At 40.8% G+C, this 13435-nt stretch overlaps 1 protein-coding gene across 4 annotated transcripts in view; it reads left to right on the top strand.

Annotated features, from left to right (window-relative positions):
- EPHA4 (EPH receptor A4) overlaps positions 1-13435 on the top strand; it is a 149547-nt gene that overhangs the window by 90816 nt on the left and 45296 nt on the right. For all 4 annotated transcript variants that reach the window (XM_025404570.1, XM_025404571.1, XM_025404569.1 and 1 more), the window contains one exon: positions 2714-3052. In XM_025404570.1, the coding sequence (XP_025260355.1) occupies positions 2714-3052 (339 nt within the window). The remainder of the gene's footprint in view (positions 1-2713; positions 3053-13435) is intronic.

Here is a 13435-nt window from a genome sequence, read left to right as displayed (position 1 = left end):
AGAGTCACTCTTATTTAACCCTGGAAGTCACAGCAAAAGAAGAAGCAATGACTGACCCATTTTATAAACCAAGCCATGGTCAGCTTCAGCTGCAGACTGGTAATGGATTTCACTATGGTGGCAAGCATTACAGAATTAAAACAGGGCTGAAGATAGCGCGCTGCCTTCTCCATGTTTGCCTTCTCAAACTGTGGCTGAAATTTTTCATTTTGTTATCATTATACCTTTAGTGAGGAACACATGGTGGAATAAAAATCACTCCAAATGGCAGATAGTACTTTTGGATTTCAGTCAAATTCTGTCACTAATTAGATTGCATGAACTTTCAGTATTATTAGATTTACTTTCCAGGTCCCAGCTTCCTCCTCTTTAAAATAAGGGTATTTGTCCAAATGATTTTAACATCCTATGTGGCTCTCAGAGTCGGTGATTTTATATACTTCCTTTATTCAAGAAGCATTCATTTGTCATTATATTCCAGTTACCATGCGAAAAACTGTAAATGCAGTTTGGAAATCTAAACAAGAAAGAAATTTGTATTTTCTCTCTGAGGACTTCTGTGAAGTAATCTTTCCTTTCATACAAATTTGACAATAGTTTTGTGAAATGTTTTAAAAGTTTGCATGTTTTTAAGTTGCAAGGATGGGGAGCTGAGCTTAATGCTTAAAGAGGTTGTTGGTAATTAGTCCCGAGGGGAGTTTGGGAAGATCTGCTTACCTTGTTAAGATAAAGTCTTCAATAAGTGGTATAAAGAGAGAAGGAGAGTGAATTACCCTTATTAAATGTTACCACTAAAAAATAATTGGCCATTAATTACTGCAAGCTAAGTAATAAATATTAAATATAATTCCTTATTTATAGGTTACCTCTTCCAATTCTATCTCAACAGCCGTTTTGGAACAGTATGTTTCATTGTGGTAGACTAGGTAAAGCTCATCCAAGTTCATGCAAGCCTCCTGTTAACTTTCTTTTCCTGAGAAACTTGTACTAATTTCCTGCAAAGTAGTCATTCCAATTGCATTAGAAGTAGTATAGATAACAGTGATCAAGAAACCTCAAAGTTTTCTTAAAACTCATTTTGCAGCCGGGCACGGTGGCTCACGCCTGTAATGCCAGCACTTTGGGAGGCCAAGGTGGGTGGATCACATGAGGTCAGGAGTTCAAGACCAGCCTGGCCAACAAGGTGAAACCCCATCTCTACTAAAAATACAAAAATTAGCTGAGCATGGTGGTGCGTGCCTGTAATCCCAGCTACTTGGGAGGCTGAGGCAGGAGAATCGCTTGAACCCGGGAGGCAGAGGTTGCAGTGAGCCGAGATTGCGCCATTGCACTCTAGCCTGTGTGACAAAAGCAAAACTCCGTCTCAAAAACACAAAACAAACAAACAAAAAACTAATTTTGCTCATCTTTTGGAAGACTGAAATGAGAAAGAAATAGCTTTCCAACTGTCAAACTGAGTAGATATGTCTCATTTGAGTGTGGCAGCTACCTTTTAAGCCTTTGGAACTGGTTCAGACCAAGAAAATTCCCTCTCCCTTCTCCCAGCCTGATTCTTCCACTTGAAGGCAGTTTGTGTCACAGTTTTTTTTTGCCGTATTAAGACCAATCATTGCCGGGCACAGTGGCTCACATGTGTAATCCCAGCACTTTGGGAGGACAAGGTGGGCTGATCACTTGAGATCAGGAGTTCAAGACCGGCCTGGCCAACATGGCCAAACCCTGCCAAAGGTAGCGGGTGTGGTGGTACACACCTATATTTTCAGCTACTTGGGAGGCTGAGTCATGAGAATCGCTTGAACCTAGGAGGCGGAGGTTGCAGTGAGCTGAGATCACGCCACTGCACTCCAGTCTGGGTGACAGAGCGAGACTCCATCACCAAAAAAAAAAAAAAAAAAAGGAATCTATGAGTCTACATCAAGAAACAAGAGTTTCATCATGATCTACAGTCTTATTTTTTATTATTAATATTATTTTTTAACCATCCATTATGTTGTTGATGATCAGTTGTTCTGTTTCATAACAACCATTGTCATCACCCATATTTCAGAAACTCTTTGATGTTGGTGGGAATGCATAAGTTAAAGGGCAGGAGGAGGGGTCTGGGAGCCTTGAACAAAACCCCGGCCATCTCTCCACAGCTCTATCTTCAACATCTCTGCAACTGCGTTAAACCCGTTCCTACTAATTACCCATAAAGAGCTTACCCCTCCACTGCCATGTTGAACTGCAGAGGCACATCTCTACAGTTCTGTTAATTTTATTTGCTATTGACGACACGCTGTACTTAGGAATTATAATTTATCTTCAGAAGTGGTGTATAACTATTAATTTATCAGAGTCTCACAACAGCCCTGGGAACTAGAATCACTTTCGCTTTTTTAGATGATAAGATGGAAACTAGATAAATTATGATATTTTTCTGCCACTTCAGAGGGAAAGCCTGGGCTTGGAGCCCATTTGCTGGAGAGTTGCTTCACATCTCAAAGTGACAACCGATGCCTTGTTTGTTTGCGCAGGAAAGAGAATGACACTTACGTAACAGCCTTCTATTATATTGTTCTTTTAAAAGATCTTTTATGCTGGCTTGATTTGCTTTTTGCTTTCCAAGTGGGTTTGGCTTACTTTGGAGAGCTGCAGGAAATAATACAAGCTCTGAGAGATTCCAAAAGAATATTTCGGTTCTTGGTGTGATGATGTGGTTTTCTTTCTCCAGGTCCACCATCTGCTCCCCTGAACTTGATTTCAAATGTCAACGAGACATCTGTGAACTTGGAATGGAGTAGCCCTCAGAATACAGGTGGCCGCCAGGACATTTCCTACAATGTGGTATGCAAGAAATGTGGAGCTGGTGACCCCAGCAAGTGCCGACCCTGTGGAAGTGGGGTCCACTATACCCCGCAGCAGAATGGCTTGAAGACCACCAAAGTCTCCATCACTGACCTCCTAGCTCATACCAATTACACCTTTGAAATCTGGGCTGTGAATGGAGTGTCCAAATATAACCCTAGCCCAGACCAATCAGTTTCTGTCACTGTGACAACCAACCAAGCAGGTAGGAATTGAATCTACTTTATTGTATGATCTGAATGTATATAGAGAAAAGGCTTAAAATAATGAATTATAATAAATTGCTATAATTGAAGTAGAACCAAGTAAGCCTGGGAGCTGTGTTATAATATAAAAGATACTTAGGGGCTGGGCACGGTGGCTTACACCTGTAATCCCAGCACTTTGGGAGGCCAGGGCAGGCAGGTGGATCACTTAAGCCTGAGAGTTTGATCAAGACCAGACTGGGTGACACAATGAAACCCCATCTCTACAAAAAAATACAAAAATTAGCTAGTCACAGCGGTGCAAACCCGTAGTCCCAGCTACTCAGGAGGCTCAGGTGGGAGGATTGCTTGAGTCCAGCAGTCAGAGGTTGCAATGAGCTGAGTCACTCCATGGTGGATGGGATTCATCTCGATCATTTTAATTATAATGTCCATGGCTGGACATTGGAGCACTTATAGATTATGTACAATTATAAAATTTACTTTTACCAATACAGAGTGCTCTATTGGCATTTGTTATATTTTCTAACAAAAGCATTAGCAGCAATAGTTTTGAGCTTATGCTTTAATGTAAAATATTATAAATGATCTAGATGGACCTATACTAGAACCTCCATGTACATCTTTATGTCTGTAGTTAACGAAGTTTAAGACACTTAATAGTTTTGCAGCTACTTTTTTCTTTTTTTCTTTTTGAGACAGAGTCTCACTCTGTTGCCCAAGCTGGAGTGCAGGGGCGTGATCTCGGCTCACTGCAACCTCTGTCTCCCAAGTTCAACCAAGTCTTCTGCCTCAGCCTCCTGAGTAGCTGGGACGACAGACGCGTGCCACCGTGCCCAGCTAATTTTTATTTGTATTTTTAGTAGAGACGGGTTTTCACCATATTGACCAGGCTGGTCTCGAACTCCCGACCTCGTGATCCGTCCACCTCGGCCTCCCAAAGTGCTGGGATTACAGGCGTGATTACAGCTACCTTTATAGTTGATTTCATGATTGACGTGGGGGCTGGGAGGGGGGGCGGCCAATCTCCTCCAATTCCTATATCACTTTCTGCTAATACAGATGACTAGAAAACATTTCCTGTTCATGAAGTGTTTCTACTGAGTTAATCGCAGAACTGTCATGAAATCCTGAATATCAAATATTTTGAAAATCTAGGTTTCTAGGCTTTCACTTCTGACTTACTCATCTGTATTCCTTCCCTGAAAGTTACCACCCCTCCAGGAGTTTTACATTGCCAGCTTTTTTTATTTCTAGAGAGTTAGAGAGGAGAAAGGAAACAGAACTGTGGCTTATTCTTTGTGAGGCTCTCGGGATAGAAAACATTGCCGGAAAAGGATTATAAATTGCCAACAATCCTATCGCCTCTAACTGCGCTTTTCTTTTAAATGAATGTTTCAGTAAGTGCACTCAATAGTTCAGTAAAATATCTATACTAATTGATCCTATAAGTGAAAACGATTCCAGTGTCCCAATCCAAAGCCATTATTTTTTCATTTTGCCCTGAACTCTTTGGAATAAAAAAAAAGTTAAGACTTGGGGAAGGTTTTGAGCAGGGGCTAGAATGGCGAGTCTTACCGGAATGTATCTTCAGCTCTACAGACGTGAACAGTCTTTTAAAATCCCTAACGTGAACGGGTCATCCAGCTAGGCCTTTGTCTTTTAATTCTGTATTTTTAGGTTGTGAACACTGTTAGTGGTCATTAGTTTCATTTTTCTAGAAAGACTAGTATGATTTAGGAGTCTTTGATAGAAATATGAGTACTGTGTGATTGCTAACATTTTATTAGTTCTCTTTTGGAAGAACGCAATGGAAATACTACACACAGATCCTGGGAACACGCATCAGTGCCACTGGTCTCTCTGAATTAGGAGCTGGTGCAGAGCAGAACGATTTCGGCACCGTCTGGAGAATCTGGTTGATGATCCAATCAGTATTCTTACATGCAGCCCCTGCTACCTTTTTGGCTATTCATTCGCAAGCACTGCATCATGTTCTTAACCAAATTAAAATTAGGAATGGACTTTTGGAGCCTCATCTGTAAAAGGTGAAGTCATTCTCCTTGGCAGAGAAAAGCCTGTGGGAGGCATGCTGAGGACAGGAGATTTCTGTGACTCCCTGTACACCTAGAGATTTGAGCCAAGAAGTTATGTCAACACCTACCTGGGCAAAAGGTCCAGAGAGCCCAAAGAAGACACACTGAAATCCTCCAAAAGAAGAAAATGTGCAAAAACATTTCCGGGGGCAGAGTGGGTTGGGGTGAAGTTTTATTTTAAATGTAGGTATAATTCTTCTAGATTTAGGAGGAAAGCGGACAGAGAATTACTCTGACACAATAAGGTTTTCTTTGCCATGGCATGTAGTCCTGCCAGGAGGTTTGCTGAACAGGACAAAATTCCAGCTCCTTATTTTAATTTTCATGAAGGGTAATGCTGGGAAGCTGTTCAAAATTAAAAATAAATCTTTCAATAAGGAGACCTCCTATGTGGCCAGCCAGAAAGCTTTCACTTAGGAGAGAATTGTATATGTGCGGAGCACTGCTTCATTATCCTACCATAATTTGAAGTTCTCTAATTCAAATCATCAGGATAGTTTACCTTTGATTAACAAACCCTTTCTTCGTAGTAGTGCAAATTAATAATGTAGGCCAAAATTCTGGGTGAATGTAGCAACCGTAAACTCTATCAAAGCTCCCCTAAGTATATTTGCATACACACAATTATATTCTAATTGCAATTGCTCCTATCATTTCATTAAATTAAATTCCTTGAGGACCACTATAGGCAATGATGTCTCACTCTATAAGGAATACATAGAATTAATGAATGTTAGCATTTAGCACCTGGAGGCCCCAGAAGTTAGTGGTTCTCCATCTTTGCTCTGTTTTCACGGGGTTCTTTCTCTCATCAGTAACACGTTAAAAATAATAAATCAAGTCGATCACATAAAACCTGCTAGAATTTTTGAGTCCTATGTTCACTGCCCTTGAGACTTTAAGAGTTGAGGAGCAGCTCCATGAAGGTGAGGTGACTCATCCATGCTAATGTCAGAGCCAGTACTAAAAACCAGGGAGAATCCTACTCCTGAAAGTAGAAAGTTGCTTTCCTTTAAAATTAGGAGATAATGAATAACATTCATGTGTTCAGCTTGGCATTCTCCCCATTTGTGAGACCAGATTATGTGAGTATCTGGGCATGGAGATGGAGATTTCACTGGGCTTTGATCATTTAATTGTAGAATGTGGTGTGAATGGGCCTGTGTTCTCACAAGGTTATTTAAACAATCCTAACCCAAATCTTACTCCTGGGGTCTTAGGGGGTTAATAAACACCCTTTCCCTCCCGTTCTGGGTCGAAAACCAGTTGACACAGAAGACAAAGGAAATCTGAATGTCTGTCAGCTTTTTGCTGATAAGCTGATGGAAGGATGCGAGCTTTCTATCTGTGGCCAAAAAGGCTTGCTTTAGTGACACTTGCAGCCCAGCTGGCTAACTGCAGGCTCTCTGCCTGCCCCGCTAAGGTGGTTGGAAGGACACTCTGTGCAGGCAGGCAGGTAGGCAGATAGGCAAATAGGCAGATAGGCAGGTCTGAGAGTGGGTGGAGCTGAGGACACAGTACTTCTCCCAAATTCTCTAATGAGATGAGTCACTCCCAGCCTCACCCCCATGCCAGAAACAATGAAGGGAAGAGGTGGGAAAAGAGTAAGGGTGGGGGTGTTACTTATTCCAGCTGAAGTTGTACCCAGTAAAACTGGAGAAGAGGAAGCTCTTGGAGCTCCCCCAAAAGTTACTTTTCTACATTACAGGCCAAAAGGAACAAAATGAGATTCCACTTTCCTTCATCCTTTCATCCTGTAGCAACTGTTTTGTCTTTTGTTTAGAAGCAGATAGTCCTGATGTTTATGAAAAATGGCAGACTGCTGGGTGATGTGTTTTCTGGATGGCTTTCCTTTGGTTTACTTTTACTTAAGTGGACCATCAGGCAAATGAATACAGGATGTGTCACCAGGAGGGAGAAATGCTGTGTAAATGAAACATGGTTTTCTGACCAAGCAACAGACCTGTGAAGTTTTGTTGTTGTTGTTGTTGTTGTTGTTGTTGTTGTTAAAAAGGCTGCGATGGCAGCCAGCAGTACCTTAATATCTCTGAATCGTTTCTTGCCATTCATCTCCCATCGCCTTTGCTTGGTTTTCTAGCTATGAGGCTGGACCATATACTGGTGTTTTAAATCATTATCGACCCAACCCCCATGAATGGTGTTCTCTCCTCACCCTAAATTGCACCCAGAGGCAGTGATGTCCATTTTTGGTTTTTACTTTGCATGTGATGCTATTCTAGATACTTCATAATGGAAAGATCTGGTCTTTTCTCTCTAGCACAGCCATGGTGTCCTAGTGACAAACAAACATCTGTAGCATGCTTAGTTTGGAGGATTTAAAATATTTGATGAATTACATAATTATTTAAACTAGCTAATCTCTGAGATCTTTTCTGTTTCAAAATTCTGTGATTCTAAGTATGTAACCTTGAGCTATGAACCTGAAGAAGTAAGGCTTATTTTTCTAACATGTTTAGAAATGGTCTCTCAATGCAATTCTAAGAGTGGGAAAACACTCTAAAAATGCTTCAGCAGAATTATCACCTGAATTCTGTCTGCCCTCCATCTCTCCAATTCCTTGCCCTGCCAAGGTATTTACGTTGTCGGGGAAAAACACTAAGATAGTGAACGGTTGTTCTACATTGGGGGTGGTTTCTGCTCCTACCCCTAATGGGCCATGTCTAGAGACAATTTTTTGGTGCTGTTGCATCTAGTGGGTAGAAACCAGGCATGCTGATAAACATCTTATAATTCACGACACAACATCCCCTACCCCTGCAATAAAGAATTTTCTGGTCCAAAATGTCCATAGTGCTAAGGCTGAAAAACTCTGTTCTAGCAATAGTTTTTAAGAACAGACTTCATAGCAGTGCCCACCACTTCAGGGTTCCATAGCCAACTGGCCTTTGCTTGAGCTGGCCTATGGTTCAACACATAGGGAAGATTCCACATTTCTCTGGCTTCACTGCCCCATGCTGAGAGCATGATGCTCCCATTACAGTTCTCAGAGAACAGGCAGTTATAAAGGGCGTTTCAAGACCCCTCATGAATCCTGTTGTAGCTGTTTTGCCATCAGATGAACTGGTGCTGCTTGTTAGGTTGGCCTTGTTCTCTAGGGTTTGACAATTAAGCACTGAATGCAAAAAAATAAAAATAAATAAATAAAAACAAAAAAACAGCAATAAAGTGGCATTACACCTCATCATAATGCCACTCTGCAACATGTAGTCATACAGTTCCATCTGTTTGTTGACTAACGTTTATTTACAGTAAAAACAAATCAGTTAACTCTTTGTCAAGTAACGATAAATTTAATAAAACCAAAATAATGAATAAAGAAAAGATAATAACTAAGTATAAGAGGCACACTGTCTTTTATTACTCAACTGGTAAGTTCCCATTCTTTCTCTCTCTGCCATCTTTTAATTAGACGTATTATGTGATTTGAGTGGGATAATGGAGAACAGTGGGAATTCTCATCCCCACTGGGTATAATTGCTACCTGTCTTCTAGATAGTAAGAGGAAAGCTTCAAGAAAATGGTGGGAGAAAGGGGAAAATCTTACAGCAATCGATGTAGGTAATATGCTGTAGGCATGGCGGAGCCAGACTTTGTGGAGTTTAAAACTTAAACAACTTTTGTGTGATTAAGGGTGAAACAATAAAACCCTACAAAATTACAAATATCAGACCAGGAGCAGAGCTTCAGAAAGGGCCCATACAAACTGCTTCAGCTTCAGTATATAAAATTCTGCCTCTGACTATGTTGAGATAAATGTAATTGTCAGATAACAGGACTATTGCATAATTATCCCTAAAAGCAGAAAGGACAAGGGAGAAAGATGAGATGTTGGGAAGTCCAGTTTGGCCTGAAATGAAGGTGTTGAAAGACAAATCGTGACAGTGAGTGGTTCTGGCCCATAGTTAGGTATGAGGGGCACCTCTGGAGTGGACCTGAGATGTGGTCTGAGATCAAAGGGACAACCAGAAAGCACATTCCTGCTGATTCTGAGAATTGTATTGGAATACTAAACCTAAATAAGATGATGTGATCTCGGCTCACTGCAACCACTGCCTCCTAGGTTCCAGCGATTCTCATGCCTCAGCCTCCTGAGTAGCTGGGATTACAGGCGAGTGCCACCACATACAGCTAAGTTTTGTATTTTTTAGTAGAGATGGGGTTTTCCATGTTGCCCAGGTTGGTCTCAAATACCTGACCTCAAGTGATCCGCCTGCTTCAGCCTCCCAAAATTCTGGGATTACAGGTGTGAGCCACCTCGCCTGGCCAAATGATGGTATTTTTAAGGCACAAATGTTTGCTGCTTTTAGTGCCCTAAAGCAGGGGTCAGCAAGCTGTGGCCCAAGAGCCAAATCCAGTCCTTCAGATTGGGACAGCCCATGAATATTGGCTTTTATATTTCTAATGGGTTCAACATAATAAAAAAAGGAATAATATTTTGTGACATTTGGAAATTATATAAAATTCAAGTATTGGCATTCATAAATAACGTTTTACTGGAGCAAATTCCCACTCATGTGTTCATATATTGTGTAAGAGTGTTTTCACGTGACAGTGGCATAGTTGAGTAGGTACAACAGAGAGCAAATGTCCGGCAAAGAGAACATAGGCACTGTCTCATTGCTGACACAAAATGTTTGCTCATCTGAGCTCTGGAGTACTAAATCAAGAAAGGAGACCAATAAGAAACCAGGTTGAGAAGATATTGAAATACTGGTATCATTTGTGGAAAATTGTTTTGGCAAAGGATGCGATGGGTAACATTTAGGTAAATCTCAACATTTGAAACAATCCATTTGGCAAGACACCTTATTTTGTAAAGGTTTTGACTCAGAAAAAAAAAAATTAACTAAAATAATTAGGATTTCAGTCATAACTTTGCTTTCTTGAGCCATAAATCTTTTCCCATTGGCACTCAGATTTAAATGGATTATGTGGGACATGCTTCACTGATATTCTGGTTCTCTTTAAAGTATGCATTCTTCACACTATTGCCTAGGTCCTATCGTTACTGACGGCAGTCTTCTTTTTAAATAATTCTGTGTTAGCCTGGTGCAGCGGCTCATGCCTGTAATCCCAGCACTTTGGGAGACTGAGCGAGTGGGTCACTTGAGCCCAAGAGTTCAAGACCAGCCTAACCAACATGGCGAAAACCCATCTCTACTAAAAATACCAAAATTAGACGGGTGTTGTGGTGCATGCCTGTAATTCCAGCTACTCAGGAGGCTGCGGCACGCAAGAATTGCTTGAACCTGGGAAGCGGAGGCTGCAGTGAGCCGAGATCTTGCCACTGCATTCTAGCCTGGACGACAGAGTGAAACTCTATCTCAAAATAATAATAATAATAATAATAATAATAATGCTATGCTCTGCTCCTGTGCCTTATCTTCCCTCCGAGATGATTTCATGCTTGCCTTTGATCTCCAGTAAATCATATTATTTTTCCTTACCCCTAAGAAATTTAAAGGAAAAACAAATGATGGCACTAGTGAAATCTATAAAATGAAGAACTCCTTCTAAAGACTCATTTTAAAATCCTTCAAACAGACAGCAAAGCAATTCCACTGAGAGATTCTGCTGAAACGTCGTTTGCACATCCTCAGTTGTTAGTAGGGAATGGTAGCCGGTTGCAGAGTCCTTTCTGTGCCTGGTAATTATAGGCCCAAGCAAGCACACAGTGAGCTTCAGAGGAGCCAGGCTGTGGTTTTCTCATTAACAGCTCTGGTCTAGCCATGGGATCCTGGTTTACTTCATAAGGCCTATGAAATGCACATTTTTAAAAAAATGCAGTACTTTATTTATTTATTTATTTTTAAAGAAACAGTCTCTTGATTCTAACCTTATACTGAAAAGAATTTCATTTCCAGAATACTGTTGCTACTACTGTAATTAATAAGCATACTCACTCATTATGATCGTAATTAAAAATAAAATAAACCAGCAGATATACAATGGCGCAGCCTCTTGTGTGTGGCCCCAGTGTCTGTGAATTTGTATTCAGGGTGGGTGCCACAAGCCCTGGTGAGGAGGAAAAAAAATAAAAGCCTCAGGAATGAGCCTACTAAATTATCCGACTTTTCAAGGTTGACTGAACAGCACAGACAAATAGTATGTCTATAGAGCTTAGTGGTAATTATTGCATATAAGTAAAAGTTAGATTGCATTTTTTCTAAAAAGATGTGAATATTCCACTCTAAGAAAATGAAGTCTTTATTGATACACCCAGGACTGAGAACGCTATTTTTTCCTGAGTCCTTTCCCTCTGCTCCTACAGAAAGATATATGCATGTTCATTTGTAAGAAGGGAAATTCATTCACCAGCAATCACTTGACAGCCTAATTCTGATTTGTTTCTCATCTCTCAGTGTTGTGCTTGTTCCGTCGAACACTAACCACCGACTTTTACACTCTCTGGAGAAGCCATCAAGAGATTTAAAAAATAAGTGCCTGGCTGAGATGAGAAATGGGCAGTGCAGGGCTAGCAGGCGTTTCCGGTGGGCTTCTAAATTATCTAGTTGCCACTCCAACTGGCTCAATTAATTACTGTCTCCCCAGAGGAGCCAGATAGGTCTCCAGAAACCAGTCTGCAATTGAACATCAATGAAAAGATCCAGAGAAATTTTATCAAAGCTTCCATTAACCCCCTGCTGATGTCTTTAAATAGTCCTTCCCCCCCCCCGCCCCCCCCCCCCCCCCCCCCCCGCCTTTAAACACCTTGAAAACCCAAAAGCCAGGCTGCAGGACTAATCTTGCATTAAGACATCTTAAATCTACAGGGACTAATGGAAATGCCTGTCCATGTCACCCAAATACATAGAGAATTCCTCTGAGTCTCAGCATCCCTGTGGCATTTTTGTGATGTGGGTATACAGTAAGAGGATATGCTGCATGTTGTCTTCAGGTAAAGACTGGTGAGGATTTTTTTAGGGTTTACCTTTTAATCTGTCAAGATAAGCAAACTTTTGGTCTATCTGTCAGTATTAAAAAATCTCTATTATTTAGTGGGCCTTCTTCTAGTGTCCACCTTTCCACCCCCCCACTCCCCCCACAACCTGCACTCATGCTTTCTCATTCTTTGCTTCTGCCAAAATTAGAAATGAAGGAGGTTCCCCAGGCTCCCCTGAAAATGCAATGATAAAAACGAGAGATGGTGCCAGTCAGTGTGGTCGCTTGCCTAGTGAACCCATCGGCTTCCTCATTGGGAAATGTCACTAATGATTTGGTTCCGTAGGTGAGGGCTGGCACCCAGAGCACTGTGGGAATCTGGCTGAACGGTCATCAAAATGTCCGCCTATATAGACACAGAGCTGAAGAAATCACTCTTAGATTCTATTTCTTCTTTCTCTATTCTGCTAAGTTGGTAGGCCTGATCTAAACGAACTGTACTGTGGTTCTCCTGTGACCATCTTTTGGGTTTTGTTTTGTTATGAAAAAGTACAGGGGCCACTCCCTGATATCTATCTAAAATACTTTATGGGTAAAATGATAGAGACATGAAATATTTTTTCTATTACTATTCTGTTCTTGCTGTTACTCTTGGGAGGGAAAAGTGGAGAAAAGATAAAGAACATGGTCCACCCCTTTTTGATTCGTATCTTCCAGTACACAAATTTTTCAGGCAGTTTGGCTATCACTTTCAAAAAAAATCCTTTTCGTAAAGGCTGTGGGACAGAAAAGTTTTTAAAAAATTCTTATCCAGGAACCTTTTGTCTGTGACATGGGCATACAAACAAGACTTAAATATGTAGCTTCAACTTCTCAGTGGGTGCTAAATAGTGACCTGCCACCAACAGGCTCACAGTGTGTTGCAAGCTTGGGTAAGATCCATCCATTAGTACAAACACTGCAAAGGGGGTAGCTTACAATGACTTCCTGGAGAGTTTGTGTTTTTCTAGATGACATACTGCAAGCTGGAAATCTGTCTCTTGAATCAATCCTTTTTTTTTTTTTTTTTTTTTTTGGTAAAATAAGTGTGTATTTTGAGCATAAATGTGAAGTTAAATAGGAGCACAACTTCGTTCATGTTTCTGTTTCAAAGCTAGGACCACACGTATACACAAGCCAGGGATTTTTAATATGTAACCAGCAGAAAGCTTGATCAAGTGTTCTCTATACTCTCAAGTATAATCAAAGACTTCTTTTTATCTAAAGATAAATAAATAAGATAACCAAAGACTTTTATTTTATCTGAAAACTATTGATGAGGCTCATGTTGAAACCCACTGAATTTAATCCTAATCCTATAGGGTTCCCAGGAGGGTGTGATTT

Source organism: Theropithecus gelada, chromosome 12 (assembly GCF_003255815.1).
Source record: "Theropithecus gelada isolate Dixy chromosome 12, Tgel_1.0, whole genome shotgun sequence".
Classification (NCBI taxonomy): Eukaryota; Metazoa; Chordata; class Mammalia; order Primates; family Cercopithecidae; genus Theropithecus; species Theropithecus gelada.
Note: the sequence above shows the minus strand (reverse complement) of the source record. Positions and strands in the feature narration are given on the sequence as shown.